Genomic DNA, 25,100 nt, shown 5'->3' on the forward strand with positions numbered 1-25,100 from the left:
CCTTCGCCATCAAATGTTGTTTTTTCACCAAGCCACAAAGGCGGGAGATCAACTGTTATTGAGCTCAAACTGCTCTTTTGTTTCGTGGCTTAGTGCTTTTTTTTCATATTTCTCTCCCTTACTCTCTCTCTTCCTCCCTTTTCTCTCTCTCCCTCCCTCCCTCATTCTCCCCCCCAAAAGTTTTTTCAAAAGAAGGGAACAAGTTTAAACGGCAACACAAAAACAGAACAACAAGGGAGAGGCCTCGGCGCCCACTCAAGGGAAATAACGGTGCGCTAGCTAGCTAGCAAACCAGCCATTGAAGGTTGTGAGAGCAGAACAGAGCTAAGAGGTGCTTTGTTTTTTTCCCCTCTGTGCCGTCTGGTTCTTCTCACATAACTCATCGTCAAAGAAATGGGATCCAGATCCAGCACTTCATGTAAGCTTCCTGCCAAGGTAGCTAGGGAACAAATATGGCTGGGTAATGTAGTTAACCACGTCGAGAGGCCAGGAAGATAAAAGGCTACCCAACTAATAGCTCACACAGTTCAACACACACACACACACACACAGCTATGAACACACACACACACACACAAATATACTGAACAAAAATATAAATGCAACAATTTCAAGTTCGTATAAGGAAATCAGTTAATTTAAATAAAGTCATTAAGCCCTGATCTATGGATTTCACATGACTGGACAGGGGCACAGCAATGGGTGGACCTGGGAGGGCAAAGGCCCACCCACTTGGGAGCTAGGCCCAACCAATCAGAATTAGTTTTTTCCCACAAAAGGGCTTTATTACAGACAGAAATACTCCTCAGTTTCATCAGCTGTCCAGTTGGCTGGTCTCAGACGATCCCTCAGGTGAAGAAGTCAGATGTGGATGTCCTAGGCTGGCATGGTTACACGTGGTCTGCGGTTGTGAGGCCGGTTGGACGAACTACCATATTATCTAAAATGAAATTGGAGGCAGCTTATGGGAGAGACATTAACATTACATTATCTGGCAACAGCTCTGGTGGACATTCCTGCAGTCAGCATGTCAATTGCTCACTCCCTTAAAACTTGAGACATCGATAGCATTGTGTTGTGTGACAAAACTGCACATTTTTGTGGCAGTTTATTGTCCCCAGCACAAGGTGCACCAGTGTAATGATCGTGCTGTTTAACCAGCTTCTTGATATGCCACACTTGTCAGGTGGATGGATTATCTTGGCAAAGGAAAATGCTCACTAACAGGGATGTAAACACATTTGTGCACATAATTTGAGAGAAATAAGCTTTTTGTGCATATGGAACATTTCTGGGATCTTTTTTTTCAACCCAATCTAACATGGGACAAATACTTTACATGTTGCGTTTATATTTTTGTTCAGTATAGTTTGGCAAGGTGAAAGAATCTCATTGGGTGTGTTTATGTTTATCCTAAAGGATACACCCTATCAGATGTGCCATAAAAAAAGGAAGTACAAAGGAACCAATTAAATAATCCCATTATAAAAATAAAAAAATTGGACATAATATGTATTCAACATCCAAGTCTAGGGGAAAACAATGCACGTGACTAGTGACACTACTGTCTCCTCTTTTTCCAGTGTAGCCAATAGACCAGTCCCAAAAGTCCAAATGCGTATTATTTCATCACTGAGTGATATTGCTGTCCTCTCTCTGTCTGTCTGTCTCTGTCTCTCTCTCTGTCTCTCTCTGTCTGTCCCTCTGTCTGTCTGTCTGTCTGTCTGTCTGTCTGTCTGTCTGTCTGTCTGTCTGTCTGTCTGTCTGTCTGTCTGTCTCTCTCTCTCTGTCTCTCTCTCTGTATCGCTCTGTCTGTCTGTCTGTCTGTCTGTCTGTCTGTCTGTCTGTCTGTCTGTCTGTCTGTCTGTCTGTCTGTCTGTCTGTCTCTCTCTCTCTCTCTCTCTCTCTCTCTCTGTGTGTCTCTCTCTCTCTCTAGTCCCCAGCAGATCAACTGGGTGAAGGTGGACGACGACCTTCCCTCACACGCCCTCATCACCGGCCCGGACCTGTACATCGAGAACCTCAACAAGACCTACAACGGCACCTACCGCTGCTTCGCTGCCAACTCAGTGGGCGAGTCGTATGACGACTACATCCTCTATGTCTATGGTACATACCTCTCGATTCAGTGCTCTCTCTGTCTTTATCTCTCCCCCTCTCTTATGACTACATACTCTACGTGTGTATGGTACCTACCTCCCAGCACCCTCTCTCTCTCTATTCATCTCTCTCTCTCTCTATCCCCCTCTCCTGACAGCATTATCTGAACACGGTTCAATACCATTGATTCCAATGACATTCCTCTCTTGCAGGACATTCCCATCTAATCTGGTCATTTTCCATCCGGCAAATTGACTCGGCAGATATCGCTTACCAAATCGTACTAAGCTTGCAGGATAAATTATTTGGCTGCTATTTTGAGGGCATTAATGGACTGAAAAAAGGACTTGTTGACTGACATAGGAACAAATCGCTGAATGGATGTTATTTACAATGGAAGAGCAGGAGGTGGTGTTAATGACGAACACGGTAAAACAACAGGGCTTGTGAAAGATTATGCGTCGACTTGTCTCCACCTTTTTATCGCACTTGTTAAACATGTATTGTATTTAGAAAAATTGGGTGTACGACAATACCTGCGTTTAATCTCAACAGTGGCCAACATTGAAAAATGCATGTGTGACATATTCAGGGCTTTTGTAGTAAACAAGTTTTTATTTCAAGTATTAACCACACTGATACTACACATTTTCACTATAATGCACTTTCCTGTCAGGGGAAATTACAATAGGAAATCCATTTAAGTTATTACCGTCCTAGTATGCTCAGTGGGGGCCTCAATATCCTCTAGGTTGGAGTGGTCTGGAAATGTGTAATATACTTTTCCCCCCTTCCATCATCAAGCTCACGTACAGTAAGTCAAGAAGCCTCAGCATCCCGCCCCATCCCACCCTGTCTCCCCTTAGTTGACAGGCAGAACTGATATAACCCCGGCCCCCATCCCTCTAATACGTTTGTTTCCCCGACTATTGTGAAGCTAAGTGATGGAGAGCAACGGCAGGGCAGTTGACACTAACTTGGTTACCGGGAGAAAGGATGCATTCCCCGGTACCCATTTCTTCAAGCGGCCCGTCGGTAAAGGAAAATTGGTGGGGCCCTGCAGTCGAATGAGATTTAGCAACCAGTTTACAGAGGCGTCCCTAACCCAATAAAGAGGACCCCCTTCCTTTACTAGCTCTGGCTTTTATTGCCCCGTTGCCCGGCGGCATGTCTCTCTAGTTCTTCTCTCAGCTCTCTATATTTCCTCCCCTTCCTCCTGCGATGCTTCCGGGGGTTTCCTCCTCCTGCCCCTGGCGTCAACATCAACATACTATGGACGAGACACTCCCCTAAACTGGTCTGGAGTACGTGCTTTTTTGTGTTTATCTCAACCGCCAACACCCGACCTGAGTCAAGCTGGAAGTCATATTGTTGTGAGGCCGGTACAGAATTAATTCCCCCTGTAAGGAGACACACAGCCAAAGCTGAACCAATGTATCGGACCCTTTACAGTAACCTTTTTTGTCTTCAACCTATCTACACGCTGGCTTGGAAAAGGAAGAACATAACGAAAAATATTGTCGCAAATGAAGAGACACCGTTTCCTATTAAGGGAAAGGGGGATTACTAGTCAGTTGCACAACTGAATGCATTCAACCGAAATGTGTCTTCCGCATTTAATCAGAGAGTTGCGAGGGGCTGCCTAAATCGATGTCCACGGCTCATAGGGAGCAGTTGTTGGGGGTTAACTGCCCTGCTCAAGTGCAGAATAGCAGATTTTTCCACCTTGCCGGCACTGGGATTCAAACCAGCAACCTTTCGCCGCACACCATAACCTAGTATAAGAAAACATATCTTTATTCCCGGCCAGGCAACAACACGTGTTTTACAGTTGTTTACTATCTAGAGGCAACCAAGCAAGGTAAAGCAGCATCAGATGTAACTCACGATCGGGAAGCCTAACTGGAGACAATCTACAGCACAGCAGCTGTAGGGAAACAACATGTGCCGTCCTGCCACAGCCAGAACCAATATCATCAGCCAGCCATTATAATGAAGCCATAAATTATCTCATCTTGACACCCTCCTCCAACCCCCATTCTTAACCAGGGTCTTGTGCTCTTTCATTAGATTCTGGGGGCCAATATTTCCTCCTGGTTAGGGGTCGGCTGGCGCTTCAATTTACAAGGCAGATAACCTGAGATCAATGGTAGACTATTAGATCAGAGGTGGCTATTGGCTACTGTGACACCCATAATCACGCCCATCTGCAGACACGCAAATGTATAGAAATATCAGCCTTCCATATGGAAGAGAGAGCTCCTCTTCATCTTTCTGGTTGAATAACTACCAATTGCATAATTAGTGCAGATGGCATTGATTTAGTCCAGAAAAGGTGGCTAATTTACAGAGGGATCCCAGTGTCAGTCTCTCCCTGCAACGAAAATGAACACAATTAAGTAAACATACAAAAGGATGCCATTCAAAACAGATGAGTTGTCCCGACGAGGGACTTTCCCCCTTGTAACCTCCACACCGTCTTTATTAACGCGTAATTGTCCACCCGTTGATTGCGTGAGACAAGCATTCGCTGCAGGTGTGCCGTTGGCTTCCAATGACCGTTGTTAGCGTGGTGCCGTTGCCGGAGACTAGTTATTTTCCTCCCCTATTCTTTTCTCCTCCACTCCTCCTAGTTAGGAGAAGTGAGGCCCCATCACTCTTGTTTGTCATTGTGCAGCTGGCAGATTTGGGAGAGGTTCTTTGCGCGGCGAATGCCGGGCACCGTCCCATTGCTGTGTAGGCAACAGAAGGGCCTGTGTAAGAGTCGCCTGCTATCTGCCAGGGCGAATAGGGGGGGCGGTCAGTGTCCCTTGCTGTTCATAAGCTTTTAAATTGGAGTCAACTACCCCCATGACGCTCTTTTGGGAGTGGGAGAGTGTTATTAGTTAGTTAGTGTTTTAGTTAGTGTTATTGTGCTGGAGTGTAACGTTATTCACCCATCTCCACACTTCATAACTCTCTGGAATGATATTCTCTGTCAGGTAGTCCCAGTATTTTAATGCAGCCTCCGCTCCAAGCTCTCTGGGCATCTCCACACTTCTTCATAACTCTCTGGAATGATTGAGTAAGAAAAGGAGTGATTTCTGTCTGAACGAAAGCTGTACCTGGGTTTTGTCCTTCACATACCGTGTGGCTCTTTCGTTTACCACTTCAATCTGCTTTCGCCTTTGGACATTGGAAACCAAAGGCGATACACTTTTAATGAGCTCAGGAAGAGAATGTTTGGTAGACATTTAGGAGATTTGACCAGATTTCTTTCCACTCTTCCTGCTTCTCTCCAATATATAAAGCTGTGTGACTCCAGCAGGTGGCTGGTAGGGAAATCAACAGCCCAAAGTACACTTTACTTTAAGTGCTCTATTAGCCAGATTGTTCTGTGTTTTCTTCATTGACTTTTACTCTGCCCCTTATTGAGTGAGATTCTTATACTACCCCCACATGTGCCAGTTTGCCACTCCCACATCAATCCCTTGGTTAAAGGGGTGGCAGGTAGCCTAGTAGTTTGAGCGTTGGGCCGGTAACTGAAAGGTTGCTAGATTGAATCCCGAGCTGACAAGGTAAAAATCTGTCGTCCTGGCCAAGGCAGTTAACCCACTGTTCCGAGGCCGTCATTGTAAATAAGAATTTGTTCTTAACTGACTTGCCTCGTTAAATAAAGGATACATTTTAAAATGTATTAATTGAGACGTTGCCTGCTTGCCTCTCTCCTCCCTACATCTGTGTGTCTCGGCTGTATCACCTCAGCTAATTTCCAGAGGTCTGTTTGTACTCAGCTGTCTAAGGGGATAAAACCAAGAGACACAGGAAGTGAGAAACTCTCAATTTCTTGAGTTTCTTAGCATTTAGCGTGACTGTGGAGGGATATTCTCTGTCAGGCAGTCCCAGTATTTTAATGCAGCCTCCGCTCCAAGCTCTCTGGGCCCGGGATGCTGATTCATAATCTGCCCTGGTAAACAATCCACAGTGATTTAACAGGAAAACTCACACGCAGCTCCCCATATTTAAAACTCTGTAAGCTTCCATTGCATTTGATACAACATCATTGGAAAAGCGGGTAGCATGGAGTGCTGCTTTTTTTAAGGGACACCTTGGTGAACATTCACTCTAGTCGAGCTTGTTTGGAGGGTTGGAAGCAGGGAAAGTATAGATCTTATTATCGCTGCCAAGTTTTTAATGAGCTATTGACACCGATGATCCCAAACATCTGCTGGGCCTCACAGTTTATTACGGGATAAAAACCAATTAAGTAGCGTCACTTCTGAGCTCAAGTTTGTCAGCTCCTGACACGTGTGAAACTCATCAGTGGCGCAAGCCCAGTTAGCCGGCTCCCGCCGCAAGATAGGCTTCCCTATTTGTCCGTTCAGACATTATTTTTTCAAACCTCTGTTTACAGGAATGGAATATGTTCTTTGTTAGTAATTAAAAATGAATATTAGAGAGTGTGTTCGAATACAAAATCAGATCACCTCAAGGCCGGCTTGGTTTGCTTCTGAAACCGCTCCTGGCTGGATTCATGGGGACTTTGCACATCTCCCTAGCTTTCTCTCACATTGAATTACTCACTTCTTTACGCATGTATCTATTTTATAATGTGTTGGGTGAAGATGAATGTACTTTTTGGGGGGAATGTCCAAACGATTAACTGGTCATGAACAAAATATAGGCTGAACAACCATAAAGGACTCTGGGAGCCAAACATAATATATTACAATAAAATATATTACAACTGTTCCTCTTTGTCGAATGTACCTAAATATACTGCAGTTTAAATATACTCCTTTTCACTGACAAGGTGATCAACCATAATCAAGCACTTCACCAATCTATTTTCCATGTCTTAATGCCAAGCTGAATTCCTCCGTTAGTGTAGAAACGTATCACGCCACTACTCCCCAAGCCACCTTCTGTCTCCCCTTTGGCAAAGGTAATCAACATGGGTGCACTGTTCCGAGAAACAGCGTGAAAGCAACTGCCCTGTCAAGGCATGCCTTGTTAATCACAGGGAGTTTGGGACAGGTAACAACTTAGTTCTGACAACCCATGATCCATAAAAGTACTTTATTGACATGCCAAACAAACAAATCTCTTCAAGTACCTCTCCCTTGGAGAAATATGCCACCAAACTCGACCACCCTTTATTCAATTTGTATTAGTATCCACATTAGCCGACGCCAATGGCTACAGCTAGTCTTACTGGGGTCCGACACATAATGAAAAAGACATTACAGACAAAATACTTTACATACATTAATATCTAGTGTGTGTGTTTGCATCCATCACAGTACATTTACTTTTTTAACCTTTATTTAACTAGGCAAGTCAGTTAAGAACAAATTCTTATTTACAATGACGGCCTATCCCGGCCAACCCCTAACCCGGGAGACGCTGGGTCGATTGTGCGCCACCCTATGGGACTCCCAATCACGGCCAGTTGCGATACAGCCTGGAATCGAACCAGGGTCTGTAGTGACGCCTCTTGCACTGAGATACAGTGCCTTAGAATGCTGTGCCACTTGTTGTTACACACCAAGTAGGTAAGAGGGAATGTGCTACAGATATACTAACGGTAGCCTAGGTGGGCTGTAGTAGAGGGAAGGTGACCCTTGGATCACAAGATGGCCACCACCTTTGAGTGTTGTTGACGTGAAGGAACGTTTGGAAAGATCGATTGATGCCCACTGTGATTTGATGGATCTTAGTAAAATGAAATAATGTGTTTCAATCAGGAAAACTAGAATGGAAATGGCACCAGCAAATCTATTGGTTATGATTAGGTTAGGGTCAGGATTAGAGTTATGTGTTTGCACCAGAGTAAATGAAAGTGTTGCAAGATATATGATCTTAATTTGAGACAATTTTCAGCAACAGGAAATGTGAAGTATTATGTGGATTTTAATCAATGGACATTTTTGTAGGGATTGACATATTTTTAGTTTGGGAAAATCAAGTCTGGAAATTACAGACCTCAAAGCCTTGGGATGCGTCCCAAATGGCACCATATTTCCATATAGTGCACTACTTTTGACCAGAACCCTATGGGAAGATTCTGAAAGTTGACGTGAAGTCATTGCCAAAGCTTTCCGAAATCATTCAAAACCTATGAAAACAGTCCACCAGCATATGCTCATTTCAGACACACAAGTTGCAGCTTGTATTACAAACTGTCAGTCAGAACAACCGAAAGCAATAAAAACGGAGGAGAAAGTGACCCCTCCATTTCAGCAGATACAAACACTATTTCTCAATTTCTTTAATTTCAAGCTGCATTTTCCTGCAGGGATGGGTAGTATTCATTCAATTTAATTGACATGCATTTGGAATGAGGTATTTGAAATATTTGCGTGCATCCTGTCAGTGATATTTGAAAGGCTTGGTAAACACAGCATGTCTGAAGACCACGTTTTTGCCGTCAACGTCTCTCTGATGTGTCCCTGCCCGCCTCCCAGTCCTCCAAGTCCTCCACGTCAGATGGAAAGTGTCTCTGGGCCCTCCTGCCGTGATGTTCTGATAGAACTCAGACAACAAGGAAAGCAGAGAGGGAGTGAGGAAGGGAAGCTGTCTGCCAATTTCCACCCACCTCCACAGATGTTAACACAGTGGTATCTGTCTGGCTGGACGAGGACAGACAGGCAAAACAGTTGTGCGGCCGTGGGCGCACGTCACCATTCACGCCTGTTAGCACAACAGAAAATACTCTCTAACTCTATTTCACTCCCACTCTCGCTCTCTCTCTCCTTCTCTCCGTCCCCCTCTCCCTCTCTCTCCTTCTCTCCATCCCCCTCTCTCTCTCTCCATCCCCATCTCTCTCTCTCTCCTTCTCTCCATCCCCCTCCCTCTCTCTCTCTTCTCTCCATCCCCCTCTCCCTCTCTCTCCTTCTCTCCATCCCTCTCTCTCTCTCTTCTCTCCATCCCCCTCTCCCTCTCTCTCCTTCTCTCCATCCCCCTCTCTCTCTCTCTCCTTCTCTCCATCCCCCTCTCCCTCTCTCTCCTTCTCTCTATCCCTCTCTCTCGCTCTCTCCTTCTCTCCATCCCCCTCTCCTTCTCTCTCCTTCTCTCCATCCCTCTCTCTCTCTCTCTTTATTTCCCCTCGTTTCATTAACCTGTTTGGTTGTGTCTCTCTCATCCTCGGGGGAAAAATGCTGCAATCACTCGCTCTCTGCACTCCTTTAACACTTCCCCCTGTTTTTCGCTACACTCTCAGGCAACTGAGCAGCATGACAAGTGACGAGGCTCTCTCCTCACCGCAAGCCTTAGCCCCAAGTTCTTATCAATGCAGCACCACCAGTCCAACTGAGAGAATGTCACTTTTGATTTCCCCCTACAGTTATTGGTGGGGGGTCGAGTCGACTAATGAAGTAAATGGAAAATGCAACTGGGGGGTAGTCCTCGAGTTGAAAGTATGTGTGCTGAACGTCCCTTCCTCCATCGGACCTCACATTGCGCCAATTTGTATGTTTGTTGATGTTTTGAGACTTGGACAGTGCATTTTCATCACTTATCATGTCCATCATGTTTTTTTTTAATATTGAGTTTTGGTTTTATACGGTGCATTTGGAAAGTATTCACACCCCTTCACTTATTCCACATTTTGTTACGTTACAGCCTTATTCTAAAATTGATTAAGTCGTTTTTCCCCTCATCAATCTATAAACAATACCCCATAATGACAAAGCAAAAACTGTTTTATAGATGTTTGTGTAAAAAATAGATATTTTTTTATAATATGAAATATCACATTTACATAAGTATTCAGACCCTTTACTGAGTACTTTGTCAAAGATCCTTTAGTAGAGATTATAACCTCAAGTCTTCTTGAGTATGACGCTACAAGCTTAGCACACCTGTATTTGGAGAGTTTCTCCCATTCTTCTCTGCAGATCCTCTCAAGCTCTGTCAGGTTGGATGGGGATGGTCGCTGCACAGCTATTTTCAGGTCTCTCCAGAGATGTTCGATCGGTCCGGGTTTTGGCTGGACTACTCAAGGACATTCAGAGAAGTTTGCGGACGACACAACAGTGGTAGGCTTGATTACCAACAACGACGAGACGGCCTACAGGGAGGAGGTGAGGGCCCTCGGAGTGTGGTGTCAGGAAAATAACCTCACACTCAACGTCAACAAAACTAAGGAGATGATTGTGGACTTCAGGAAACAGCAGAGGGAACACCCCCCTATCCACATCGATGGAACAGTAGTGGAGAGGGTAGCAAGTTTTAAGTTCCTCGGCATACACATCACAGACAAACTGAATTGGTCCACTCACACAGACAGCATCGTGAAGAAGGCGCAGCAGCGCCTCTTCAACCTCAGGAGGCTGAAGAAATTTGGCTTGTCACCAAAAGCACTCACAAACTTCTACAGATGCACAATCAAGAGCATCCTGGCGGGCTGTATCACCGCCTGGTATGGCAACTGCTCCGCCCTCAACCGTAAGGCTCTCCAGAGGGTAGTGAGGTCTGCACAACGCATCACCGGGGACAAACTACCTGCCCTCCAGGACACCTACACCACCCGATGTTACAGGAAGGCCATAAAGATCATCAAGGACATCAACCACCCGAGCCACTGCCTGTTCACCCCGCTATCATCCAGAAGGCGAGGTCAGTACAGGTGCATCAAAGCTGGGACCGAGAGACTGAAAAACAGCTTCTATCTCAAGGCCATCAGACTGTTAAACAGCCACCACTAACATTGAGTGGCTGCTGCCAACACACTGACACTGACACTGACTCAACTCCAGCCACTTTAATAGTGAGAATTGATGTAATGATGTAAATATATCACTAGCCACTTTAAACAATGCTACCTTATATAATGTTTACATACCCTACATTATTCATCTCATATGCATACGTATATACTGTACTCTATATCATTGACTGCATCCTTATGTAATACATGTATCACTAGCCACTTTAACTATGCCACTTTGTTTACATACTCATCTCATATGTATATACTGTACTCGATATCAGCTACTGTATCTTGCCTATGCTGCTCTGTACCATCACTCATTCATATATCCTTATGTACATATTCTTTATCCCCTTACACTGTGTATAAGACAGTAGTTTTGGAATTGTTAGTTAGATTACTTGTTGGTTATTACTGCATTGTCGGAACTAGAAGCACAAGCATTTCGCTACACTCGCATTAACATCTGCTAACCATGTGTATGTGACAAATAAAATTTTATTTGATTTGATTTGTCCTGAAACCACTTGATTTGATTTGTCCTGAAACCACGTCTGTGTTGTCTTGGCTGTGTGCTTAGGGTCGTTAGTGCTGCGGAGATGGTTGTCCTTCTGGAAGGTTCTCCCATCTCCATAGACGAACTCTGGAGCTCTGTCAGAGTAACCATCGGGCTCATGGTCACTTCCCTGACAAAGGCCCTTTTCTCCCGATTGCTCAGTTTGGTGGTCGGCCAGCTCTAGGAAGAGACTTGGTGGTTCCAAACTTCTTCCATTTAAGAATGATGGAGGCCACTGTGTTCTTGGGGACATTTAATGCTGCAGAAACGTTTTGGTACCCTTCCGCCGATCAGTGCCTCGACACAATCCTGTCTCAGAGTTCTACAGACAATTCCTTCGACCTCATAGCTTGGTTTTTTCTCTGGAACGCACTGTCAACTGTGGGACCTTATATAGACAGGTGTGTGACTTTCCAAATCATGTCCAATCAATTGAATTTACCACAGGTGGACTCTAATCAAGTTCTAGAAACATCTTAAGGATGATCAATGGAAACAGGATACACCTGAGTGTAACAGTATAACTTTAGTCCGTCCCCTCGCCCCGGGCGCGAACCAGGGACCCTCTTCACACATCAAAAGTCACCCTCGAAGCATCGTTACCCATCGCTACACAAAAGCCACGACTCTTGCGGAGCAAGGGGAACCACTACTTCAAGGTCTCAGAGCAAGTGACGTCACCGATTGAAACGCTATTTGGCGCCCACCACTGCTAACTAGCTAGCCGTTTCACATCCGTTACACTCACCTGTTTCCGCTTTGTCATTTTGGAATATTGTGTGTAGATTGATAAAAATATATATATTTAATTTTGTAATTTTGTAATCAATTTTGTAATGAGGCTGTAACATAACAAAATGTGGAAGAGGGATGGGGTCTGAATACTTTACGAATGGACTGCAGTTTTTTTCTGTGATGGGCTTGTTGTTATTATTATCATGCCAACAGCATGCGTAGGAGAGATTCATTGACACATTTGGACACCCTAACCTGAACCTTAACCACCCAGAATGAATCCCTTAATTTAGCCTTTAAAAAATGATATAGCTTGGTTTATGACTGGCTTAAAGGCAAACAAATGCACTGCCACTGGTATGAATTAATAATTTCCCCATCAGAATTGTTTCATATTATTGCAGACCTGGGTTCAAATACTATTCGAAATAATTTCAGATATTTTATCTGTGCTCGATTAAGCTGGCTGGCTTCATGGACCAATACAATAGTCTCAGAAATGCAAACCCTGCCCAACTGGAAATCTAGAGGGGTAAAGCGAACACTACAAGTATTTAGAAGGTTTCAAATAGTATTTGGACCCAGGTCTGTTTCATTGTGTCTTTTGTTTTCATGGTTTACTCATTAGTTTCCTTGTCTGTCATGTATTTGTTTTCTTCATCCAGATGCCCCCACCACTACCCCTATACCCACTACAGCTACTACCACCACTCCCACCACCACAACCATCTCCCTCCCTGAAGCCACTGCAGGTACAGTATCACCTCCCACCACCTCCCTGTGTGTTTTGTGGTTGTGTGTGCGTTGTTTGTGTGCATATGCGATACCCTCATACCCACCAAACCCGACCCTCACCACAAACACCACCACCTCCACCACCCACACTGTGTGAGTGCATGCGTATTTATGTGTTCCCATTCTATTGTTACCATTACCCACTGTAATGTGTGACCTGACACCCCCTTGTGCATGCCTATGTGTGTGTTTGTGAGCAAACAAGAAAGAGAGTGTGAGGAAAAGAGATAAATATTTGCCGTCAGCCAGTCCTGATAAGATTCTGAGAAACGATAATAATAACAGTCGCACTGGAGGGGCCAGGCCTCGGCTCCCCCCTCCCACTGCAGCGCGGGGCTGTCAATGGCACTCATCATCCGCCCGCTTGCACCCATCACATTTCTCTCACTAAAATGTTCAGCCGCTCTCTCTCTCCCTCCTCTCTCTCTCTCTCTCTTATCCCTTTCTTCTCCTCCCCCTCTCTCCCCCTCTGTATCCCCCATCTATTCCCTCCCCCATCTAAAATATTCTAGGTGTCTCAGATTGTTCTGGCAATTCTCACATAGAAAGTTAATTAGAGGGAAGGATGTTTGACATGCTTTTTACATGTGTTTAACAATTATTTATATTTTTTTAAAGATGAAAGCGGACATTTTAGGCCCTATTTAGACCTATATATGCCTCCTGTAAGACCCTGTGATCTGTGAACCGTACATGATACAGACAACATCTTATGTGTGCGCTCAAATATGGAGGTATATCTAGATTCAGAAAAACAAACGTTCGCATTAATTTATTCAACATAAAAATGTGAATATCTAAAAAGTACCCTTTTTATTTTTATTTTTTTTAATTTTTTTTAATTTAACTAGGCAAGTCAGTTAAGAACAAATTATTATTTACAATGATAGCCTACTGGGGAACAGTGGGTTAACTGCCTTGTTCAGGGGCAGAACGACAGATTTATATGTTGTCAACTCCGGAATTCGATCCAGCAACCTTTCTAGTTACTGGCCCAATGCTCTAACCACTAAGCTACTTGTTTGGAATAATATACTCTTCAAACATGTCAAATTTCCAGAGTGGACTCTCTGGTATTTTTAATACGACCCATTTTATACATAGAAATTGACATAATAGACCATTAACCAATCACAGCCCTCCTTTAGGATTGCACTTTCAGAAAATCAGCAGCAGAGGGAGTTCCATTTGAATCCGTTTTCCCATTTACTGTGTTGGTGTTGCTCATAAAATAGATTATAATTTAGAATTAGCAGAGAGCCCACTCTGGAAATTGTATGTACTTGTACAGTATATTGTTACAAACAATATGTCTTAAAATGAAAAGTGTGCTTTTGAGATTAGGAGTATCATGACACCAAGATGTTGTCTGTATCATGTACAATTCACAGATCGTAAGATCTTACAGAAGGCATATATAGGACCTAAAGTACCTAACATTGCCAAGCTCATCATTATGTTCAAAAAATGTGATACAAATGTAAAAAGCAAATATCCTTCCTCCCAGTGACGTTTATATGTGAACTTTGACAGAACAATCTGAGATACCAAAAATATTTTCGGCCTATCCTGGCCTTGAATCGCCCCTCTCTTTCTCTCTCTCTCTCCCTCTCCTGTTGCTCTCACAAGCTTATCACAATCTGGGCTGTATCCTGCCCTGTCTGAGCCAGGGATTACATATCTCCTTTGTGTTTCCTGCGGGTTGACTATGCCGGCATATTTTCATACGCTCAAACAAAAGAGTGGAGACGGGGACAGGCAGGCGACTCCCTTCTCTTCCCATCCAGCTATTCACATTCATGTCCTGTAGACAAATAGACTCGTCTTTCCCCAAATGAGGTGCATATCACTTTTGGGCAGCATTCACACAGGCAGCCCAATTCTTATCTTTTTTTCCATGAATTGATGTTTTTTCAGATCTTTTCACATCAGCACTTTTTCAGAGCTAATCTATTTGGTCAAAAGACCAATTAGTGAGAAGAAAAAAATCTGAATTGGGCTGCCTGTGTAATCGCAGCCTTAGTGACTGGAAATGTTCATGTCCCTTGCCACTCCTCAAAATACATTCACAATCAACTTAGTCGCAAAAGCGATATATGCGAAAAGTTAACCGTCCCTGGCGTCGTCATCAGAATACATTCATGATGTGAATGTCGGCACTGATGTTAGGATCGTTCATGGAATCCCTCATTTGATCCTATTTCCTGTTATACAGAATGCAGGTACAGTGATACATTTAGCTCTGATCTCACCCCTGCCTTTCTTGTATTATCGTGTACCTGTTGCAATGAACAGGCAATATATTTCCTTTTTTTGTTACAACTCCTGTAATCTTGGCTCACCTCCTCAAAACCAGTTGCTGCAGATTCAATGTCTGTCCTTACTATTGCTTTGGCTTACTTTAATTCCCCCCAAACTTGAATTGGTTTCTGTCTAGGAGAAACACTGACAAGGTACCAATGAGTCCTCTAGATCTGAGGCCGTAAGTACCGAGCATCTCAGAGTGCTATTCTAGGATCAGTTTTGCCTTTCAGGTTGTGTAATCATCTGGCAAAGTAGAGTATTTTGTTTGGACATGTAGATAGCTAGCTAGCTAAACAATGAACCAGCATAATCTCGTACTACTACGAATACAAACTGATTGTCATAACTGTAGTATGACTATGCAGGTAGCTAAAGCTAACCAACTAGGTTCAATGTTAACAAGCCAGATAGCATTAGGCTATAACTAGCAATGCAAATTGTTTTCTGATTCGAATAAGATCATACACGTAATGTTAGATAGGGAGACAGCAAACTAACGTTCGCTAGCTGGCGAACAGTATGCTTTAACTTGCAATGAAAACGACGGCAGACTGGAACCATTTAACTCATTTTTGTTTGGCCAGCATTGTGTCAAGTCACTCCGGTTCACACTGACCGTGGCGTGTGCAGATTTTTTTCTCAAAATAATCTGTCGATAGCACCTGCTAAATTCAGGGTATCAATGTTGTTGAGAAAAGTAGCACAACTTTTCTAGTTCTTGATAGCTAACGTTAAACCCTTCAAAAAAGCCACGGTAGAAAGGATTATCAACACATACTGATCAGGTCACTTTATAGACAGAATCACGCTACATGGCAGACCAATCCAAACTCATCTCCCAGCATGTCCAGCCCATCTATTATCTTAGCCAATCCTGGCCATCGGGAAGGTTCCCCCCTTTATCCATAGCTAAACCAACTGGTCTCATAATTGTATTTGTATTTACAGATGGCATACAAGTTTGTTATTAAGGTACATGAAAGTTCACATGTTCCGGAGGGCATTTCTGCCAGACAAAAAAAAACACATTTTGATCGAACGTTTAAGAAGTTCACATGCCTCTCTGTGAAGTAGTGATGTGCGACATACCCGTAGCTTCCTGAAAAGGGTCACATGAGCATGACAACACAACACGATGATGCCACAAATCATCATTATTCAATTACATTTAAAGTCAATTATCAGGTCAATACGACATCTTGGTTCCCATACTATTGTGGACTAAGTGCTCTATTCAATCTGTATTGTGGAAATTCAGTGTTACAGCAATGTTTTTGCGTTAGTGGAGACTGCATTCACGGTAAATGCTGCAGATGACAGCTCAATAGGAAATGATATTTACATTTCTATCACTCCATCTGTAACACTTCAGCAATACAGATTGAATAGAGCCCTAACTATAACCATTCGATTGTATTAGGTTTTCAACTTAGTGCCACATAAAGCCATTTGCGACGGCTAGTAAATTAACTTGCAATTGCAATTCTCTCTCTTTGTTCATAACAACTCTCATTGTCAGAAACTATTTGCTGAAGGCCATTTTCAGCATTGCAATTCCAAATCTTTTAAATGTGCATAAAGAAAACAACACTTAAGGATGGCGTTTGAGCTGAGCAGCCCTGAACTAGAAATGCTATGAAAGTATCTGACAGACCATTCTCAGCACAATTGGAACAAATCTACTGAGGCCGGGAAATCTTAGGCATTGTGCTCGATTATGCTATCTGATTGTATTAAATGAAAAACCAAAGACCTAATGACATTGCTGATTGGATACACCTTCTACTCACATCAAACAAGTGAGTGTGTCTTAGTAGGCTGTTACCTGCTTTGTCAGACTCATGTAATCTAGTATCGCAATTAGATAAGATAAGATGCACTATATTTTTCATTAACTTACATAGAAGAGAAATGTGTATTTCTGCTCAAAACCCAACCACCCAAGACACGGACACACAGCGAAGGGCTGGATGCATTGGGTCAGGTGCAGTGCAGCGCCCCTGGTGCAATTATAGAGGTTAATGCACATAATGAGAATCAAGTTTATTTACGCAGGAGTACAGTGACATCACACACATTTCAAGAAGCAGAGTGTGATACTTTGCTTCTTGAATGTCCAATATCTTGAAAACTTGACTGCTAACATTTTGGGACTGTATCAACAGTGGACTAATGAAAATAGCAAAATATAATTTTGAGAGGATTTTTCTTTTAACTCTCTGGGGCGTTCCATTATTACTGTGTATTTAGATGTGAGGGAACAGTCTGTTATGGTCATAATCCGCTGTGCCGGCTGATTTCATTTCTCCACTGGCGCAGGTGCATATACAGTTGAAGTCGGAAGTTTACATATACTTAGGTTGGAGTCATTAAAACTTGTTTCTCAACCACTCCACAAATGTCTTGTTAACAAACTATAGTTTTGGCAAGTCGGTTAGGACATCTACTTTGTGCATGACACAAGTAATTTTTCCAGCAATTGTTTACAGACAGATTATTTCACTTGTAATTTACTGTATCACAATTCTATTGGGTCAGAAGTTTACATTCACTAAGTTAACTGTGCCTTTAAACAGTTTGGAAAATTCCAGAAAATGACATCATGGCTTTAGAAGCTTCTGATAGGCTAATTGACATAATATGAGTCAATTGGAGGTGTACCTGTGGATGTATTTCAAGGCCTACCTTCAAAATCAGTGCCTCTTTGCTTGACATCATGGGCAAATCAAAAGAATTCAACCAAGATCTCAGCAAAAAAATTGTAGACCTCAAGACTGGTTCATCCTTGGGAGCAATTTCCACATGCCTGAAGGTACCACGTTCATCTGTACAAACAATAGTACACAAGTATAAACACCATGGGACCACGCAGCCATCATACCGCTCAGGAAGGAGACGCGTTCTGTCTCCTAGAGATGGACGTACTTTGGTGCGAAAAGTGCAAGTCCATCCCAGAACAACAGCAAAGGACTTTGTGAAGATACTGGAGGAAACAGGTACAAAAGTATCTATATCCACAGTAAAACGAGTCCTATATTGACATAACCTGAAAGTCCGCTCAGCAAGGAAGAAGCCACTGCTCCAAAAGCGCCATAAAATATGCAGACTACGGTTTGCAACTGCACATGGGGACAAAGATCGTACTTTTTTGGAGAAATATCCTCTGGTCTGATGAAACAAAAATAGAACTGTTTGGCCATAATGACCATCGTTATGTTTGGAGGAAAAAGGGGAATGCTTGCAAGACGAAGAACACCATCCCAACCATGAAGCACAGGGGTGGCAGCATCATGTATTGGGGGTGCTTTGCTGCAGAAGGTACTGGTGCACTTCAGTGGCCATCACAAAGACCTCAATCCTATAGAAAATCTGTGGGCAGAACTGAAAAAGTGTGTGCGAGCAAGGAGGCCTACAAACCTGACTCAGTTACACCAGCTTTGTCAGGAGGAATGGGCCAAAATTCACCCAACTTATTGTGTGGGAAGCTTGTGGAAGGCTACCCAAAACGTTTGACCCAAGTTAAACAATGTAAAGGCGATGCTACCAAATACTAATTGAGTGTATGCAAACTTCTGACCCACTGGGAATGTGATGAAAGAAATACAACCTGAAATAAATAATTCTTGCTACTATTATTCTGACATTTCACATTCTTAAAAAAAACGGTGATCCTAACTGACCTAAGACAGGGAATTTTTACTAGGATTAAATGTCAGGAATTGTGAAAACTGAGTTTAAATGTATTTTGCTAAGGTGTATGTAAACTTCAGACTTAAACTGTATATCATAGGCAGTAGCGGCAAACAATCTAGCAGAGGGTACGCGGGGTAGAGGCCACTTAGTTTATCAAAAGTATATTCTATTTCTGTCTATAGGGGGACTGGAATGGTGGTATACTGCAATTTTATTGAACTATTAAAGCCCCAATGCCAGAATAAAGTACTCGGTGGCTTCAGGAGGTGGCATTTAGAGATTACTAAATTGCCATTTACACTGCAAAATAAATGGCTAAATGGAATGAGCTTGCTCATTACACTCTTAGAAAAAAAAGGTGCTATCTAGAACCTAAAATGGTTATTTGGCTGTCCCCATAGGAGAACCCTTTGAATAACCCTTTTTGGTTCCAGGTATAACCCTTATTTCCACAGAGGGTTCTACATGGAACCCAAAAGGGTTATATCTGAAACCAAAAAGGGTTCTCCTATGGGGACAGCCGAAGAACCCTTTTGGAACCCTTTTTCTAAGAGTGTACCATCCATACTGGGGACAGATGTCATTCATTTCTATTTGTTGTGCCTCTTTTTTTGCCCTATAAAAACAGCTCCGAAATGTATGTTTATCGATATTTTGCCATCTATTTTTTTTGCTTTTTTTTTGTGCAAATTTTATCCAAGGCTAAATCTTGCTCCCATTTTCTCTGTATGTCTCCATTTATACCTGCATCCCTCCCCTGTCATTCTTTCTACCAAATATGTATTTCTGCTTCCCTTATTCTTTTCCCCCCTCTTTGTACTGTTTCCCTCCATTTCCCCAGATCCCTTATTCTTTCCCGCTATCTCTTTCTCTATCTCTCTGTCAGAGAGGCAAAGAAATAGATTTTCCTCTTGACATGCAGTGTTTGTGCTGGCCCTGTCCTCAGGGCAGGCTGTTGTCCTTTTGGTAGTCAGGGGCAACAGTAGTTATTGTCATCTCTAATGCGGACCCACTCCTGCAGAGCGGAAGAAGGTTGAATCTATCTGTTTGGTCCACAGATACCAAGACACAGAGTCATCTCTAGCACACTCACTACGTCTATCTTCCCCTCTTTCTCTCCATGTACCTCTCTCGCTCTCTCTCTCTGGATCCTCTCTCTTTCTCTCCGTCCTTCCCTCTCTCTCCTTCCCTCCATTTCTCTACCTCTCACCCTCCCTCCCCTTACTCCCTCCCTTCCTCTCTCTCAGATTGAATACAGTATATGACTAATGATGTACCAGAATGAGACGTCACAGAATTATACCCCAACCCAGAAATGGAAATAGACGCTCGTAAAGCAACGTTTGGGAGACGTACAACAGAAAAAGCCATTAATAAAATGTACCCGCGCTAATAAAAACAATTGTGTGTCAGGAGCCCTAGCCGCCACCGCCTGTTAATTGATGAAAATACATAAACAGAGATGGCAACCAATTCATTTTACCCCTCCCCCCAAATATACTTTTTTTCGTCAAGGCTTAAATTGCAAAACACCATCTGGTAAACTGATTTTGGAATTGAACAAATGAGGCCCTCGCCTGCACAAGCTCTTGCGAGATAGAGTAGTCAATTTCTCTGCCTGTCTTGATTCCTTCCAGCGGCATAAAGCAGGGACAGAGAGGGATGGCTCACCGGCAGAGGATAGGCTAATTCACTAAAGGTCAATTGTATTCCCACGGGGGAAAACAACAACTGCAGTCGTGTGATACACCGCTCAGAGAGAGCATCCCGCGGAATTTATTAGGCTTAGCATCATGCAAACACAGAAATGCGGCAAATACGTCTTCTTTATGTAGAGGTATATTGTTATTGGAGGCCATGATTGCGCTCCATGATGGCTCCAAGAAGATGGGACTCATAAAGTAGACTGGGAAAGGTAATCAGCTAGCTAGCCCTGAATCACCTACGACAGCGAATCTAGTGTGTGTGTGTGTGTGTGCAAAAGCATTGGTATATTTCTGTTGTGTTTACGCCTTGATTTTGAATGGAGATTATCAGTCATACCAGAGCACTGCAAGTCAAGTTTATTTAAATACAAACTATTGGTACATTGATGATAAATATAATCTGTGGCCTAAGCAATGTAATTCTGTAGTGATTACTGTACCTGCCACCCACTAACAGAATATATCATAGTATCCTCATTTAGATTATGTAAAGAAAATAGCTAGGTGGGAAAACGCTGATTGCTGTTCACAGTGAGTAAAATAATACTCTCTATACTTTTATAAACAGATTTCTGCAAAGGGTAGATAAACAGTGGAGCAAAATAAAATAGGTGCATAAACGGCATTTACCCTCAACTACACCACTGATTCTGACTCTTGGGTCCGGTTTCCCATGCAGATCTAGGGCTCGATTCAATCTGTATCGCCAAAGTTCAGCGCTATAGCGCAATTTAAATTTAAAGGCAATGTTCCCGCGTTCACAGGGACTGCATTCATGGTAAACGCTGCATATGTCGGCTCAATAGGAAATTACCTTTACATTTCAAGCGCGCTGTTGCATGATCTAACTGTGACATTGTACTTCTACAGTACAACCACTGTGGTTCCAGTGGGGATTATCTTCTATGTTCTGTCAACCAGAACAGACTTTGCAGAGATGGTGCAGTGGCATTATCAGTAAAACTTTAACAGGTGTTCCTCATGACAAGATGACTACTGAAGCTACACTATGTCACATTTTGCCACTAGGGGCTTGTGGGGAACCAAAGCAATTAGCTGGGAAGCTCTGTGCCCATTGTCACGTCTGCTGATGTCAATAAGGACGCGAGTGTCTCAGGTGACCTGCGACACGAGGCGAGAGAGAAAGAGAAAAGGAAGGAGGGCCGCACCGGGAGCTGGCGATAGCTCATCAGTAAACATATTGACCAGCCGGCGCAGCTGCCACAGCCAAGTAATGGGGTTAGCAGACATCCAGGGGCCACCGATGATTGAGGGTTGCAGAGACGGGTGCTTTATTGTACTGCTTGATTTGAATGAGCAGCGGTATATTACTGCTGTATAGTGGCACATCCCTAGCGGAGCCCCTTGAGCAGCCCCTCCAGCTGTCTTAGGAGGACTGCTTATGGCCCGTCCCTCCCGAAGACATTTTACTAGGCCTCAAATAGAGGCTGTGATGTTGTATTATGTCTTAAAATGTAGATTGAGAAAGAAGGTAAAAACCCTTACTTGACTGTGCAGATGTTTGATTCCCCCTCTGCTCTTCATGTCTATTTGTTTCAGGACTGTTCTTGAACCACTGCGTCTTTCTCTTCCCTCCTTCCTGAGGACATGCAGTGTACTCCTCTTTGATAACTCCTGCTTTCAGTTGTACCAGTGGTGATCTGGCCTACAAGCAGCCCGATAGACGAAGCTCTAGGAGCCGTCCGTGTAGAAGTAGCAGCTGCAAAGAAGGGGTAGTTAAAAAGCGAACAGTGAAGTGGCCCCTTTTCCCTTTTACAAGGTTGGAATCTATTTTAAAGAGCAAGCCGAGGTGCTCAAGCGATTATGCTAAAGAACTGTCATCCTAGCTGGAGCACTGTGGCATTACTTAACAGGACTACAGTGCGTTTCTTCTGGAGGACCATAGGAAAAGCAGGCCCTCCGAGGCCTGGCTCTCCCTGCTGAATGGGACATGATCTAGGCTCGCTGTTTGAGATCTCTCCCTGTTCCCTGGTCCTTTGGCAATATGAGGTGAAGCGTTAACTCTCATGTCTCTGGTGGTTTGAAGTGTAGAAGTGTTGAGATGCCTGCACACCCTGGTAGAGGTTTTCACGGGTCTTCCCTAACCCAAACGTTTCCCTTGGGTCCGGGTCGGGTTCTGTTTGATTGTCATCGGGTCTCTGACTTACGTAACTACGAGTGGACACGAATGGACCCGACTACGACTCTGCATAGCCTATAGCAGGGCTCTCCCACCCTGTTCCTGGGGAGCTACCTTCCTGTAGGTTTTTGCTCCAACCCCAATCTAGCGCACCTGATTCTAATAATTAGCTGTTGATAACCTGAATCGGGTTAGTTACAACTGGGATTTGAGTGAAAACCTACAGGATGTTAGCACTCCAGGAACAGTGTTGGTGACCCTTGGCCTGTAGCATATTTATTTTACATTAATAAGGTGAATTTATGGAGGTAGTGAGAGGTAGTGAGAAGAGAGGTGTGGAAAGCGAGGGAACACCTCCCTCCACTCATCCTCTCATGTCTACAGTAGATAAGAAGGGGAAACATGGGAAGTCTGTTTACATACAGCTCTGGAAATGCATCTAGCCCCAACTTAACCGTGACTGAGATGGAGGTGTCTAACCACTTTCAGAATAAAATATGTTTGATACCTATGTTGTCGTTGTGTTGTCTGGAATTGAAACATTGCATTATGCAAGGTGTTCACGTGATTCTGATGCGCTAGCTAGTATCTGTGTTCGTTGACAGGTTTCTCAACAACAATCTAGCTTTCGTTGGGTACAGGCCTACTTTGATAAAACAGTGAGAAACCATGTTACCTGACAGGCTGCTTTGATTGGCAAGCAGACATCTCCCTGCATTTCTAAAACCAGCCGAGTCCTCCAAGGCAGGTGTTTCATCTCAGGAAGACACAGGCTACATCCCGAATGGCACCCTATTCACTATATAGTGCACTACTGCAGTATATAATGCCATTTTGGACTCAGATTCGTCCCCCTGCTCCCATCTCCCTCTACTCCGACACGGTGGAGCACAGTCAACACATATCTCCTTCGTTTCCTAAGATTTCGGATAAACGCAAAGGAAACTGGTAAACTGTGCCCAAAATCATCAAAAGACCACAATCGGATTATATCAAGATTTCGATTTAATCTCCCTGGAGAGGGAGCGGGATGTGGAGTTACGCCCCACTCTTGCAGAAATTGACATTGCAAATGGGGTTACCACATAACAAGCCCTACAGGTTCCTGGATCTCGACGTCTGATAAAGCTGAAGTGTGGTAAAGGGAAAAACACCTTTGCTTGTGTCCCCACAATGGCACTGCATGGGGACAATGACAATGATGTTTTGTTAATTGGACTAATTTGCGATAGTACATTTTGGATTCACAACAGAAAAACAAATGGGCTTTTTTTAATATTGATCCATCATGGATACTTATAGTTAAGGGAGAAAGAATAAGTTAAATAAACAGCCAATTCAAAGTGCCTGTTTTATCCTCCGATGTCCTCTGCAAACCACATTTATTTTATTGAAATACTCTTGATGTCATTTTATCATAAAAACAAATACTGACGTATAAACAACGAATAAAGGTTTTCATATGCAGTGCTTTTATACTGCTTCCTCTGCTGAGGAACCAAGCCACCAAAAAAGATATATATTTCACAACTGAAAGGTCCTATGGGTAATATGCGTGCCCTGTACCATTGCGGTTTGTCACATCAAGGTTAGTATGATTGCATTTGACAAAGGTTATTTCAGTGGTTTTTATTGAGATTCCCAAAGTCATGTCATATTGATCAAAATATGCACAGCCATACCAAAATCTGCCCTTTGTAAATGAAATGTAAAATGTTCTCCCCAGCTCCCCACAGTCACACATTGGCCTTCAACATAATGCAGGAGTGTGTGCAGTTGTATTTTATTGATGAGCTGTCTGTGTACCATGTGAACGCTGTCTACGCCGCCACGATTGCTGCCGTCCTCCCATAAGTGGCAATGGCGCTCCCCTCACAGTTTGATGTCCAACGTGTGTGTGTTGTGTTTTATCTTTGCACTGCTTTGGTTCCCTTTGATTTCCCTTAAGCCTTGTGTCTTAGTCTTTGTCATGTAATGGTCTCTGAATGCTTGCTTATGGGTTCCATTTGTTTTCTCCCTCCTGTCCCCATTTCTCCTTTTTTTTGCATGCCACGTTCCTCCTGTTCCCTCCCTCCACCACTACTGTCCCTCCGTCCTTGTGTGCTCAGACACTACGCCCAGCACTGAACCCGCAGCACACGGTTGGTATCTCTTCCCTCCTCTTCTTTTTCGTCTGCCCGCCACAGCATGACACCTGATAACCAGCTCTGTTTTAAGGTTCTCGCTCTCCTTTGATTACCCTACTGTACTGTCTGCCACACTGTGGATGAATGCCTCCTATACATGAAACAATGATTTGCTGTGGTTTAATTTGTTACTGTGTCCGTCTGTCTCTGCTTGTTTGTGTCTGTATCTGCATATTTCTGTCTGTTTGTTCAT

At 43.4% G+C, this 25,100-nt stretch overlaps 1 protein-coding gene across 4 annotated transcripts in view; it reads left to right on the top strand.

Annotated features, from left to right (window-relative positions):
- cadm1a (cell adhesion molecule 1a) overlaps nt 1–25,100 on the top strand; it is a 416,441-nt gene that overhangs the window by 364,238 nt on the left and 27,103 nt on the right. For 2 of the 4 annotated variants that reach the window (XM_024431991.2, XM_024431990.2), the window contains 3 exons: nt 1,937–2,109; nt 12,749–12,835; nt 24,830–24,862. In XM_024431991.2, coding sequence (XP_024287759.1) covers nt 1,937–2,109; nt 12,749–12,835; nt 24,830–24,862 — 293 coding nt within the window. The remainder of the gene's footprint in view (nt 1–1,936; nt 2,110–12,748; nt 12,836–24,829; nt 24,863–25,100) is intronic. The other 2 variants (XM_024431992.2, XM_024431993.2) reach the window with 2 other exon arrangements.

The sequence above is a fragment of the Oncorhynchus tshawytscha genome, linkage group LG09 (assembly GCF_018296145.1).
Source record: "Oncorhynchus tshawytscha isolate Ot180627B linkage group LG09, Otsh_v2.0, whole genome shotgun sequence".
NCBI classification, from domain to species: domain Eukaryota; kingdom Metazoa; phylum Chordata; class Actinopteri; order Salmoniformes; family Salmonidae; genus Oncorhynchus; species Oncorhynchus tshawytscha.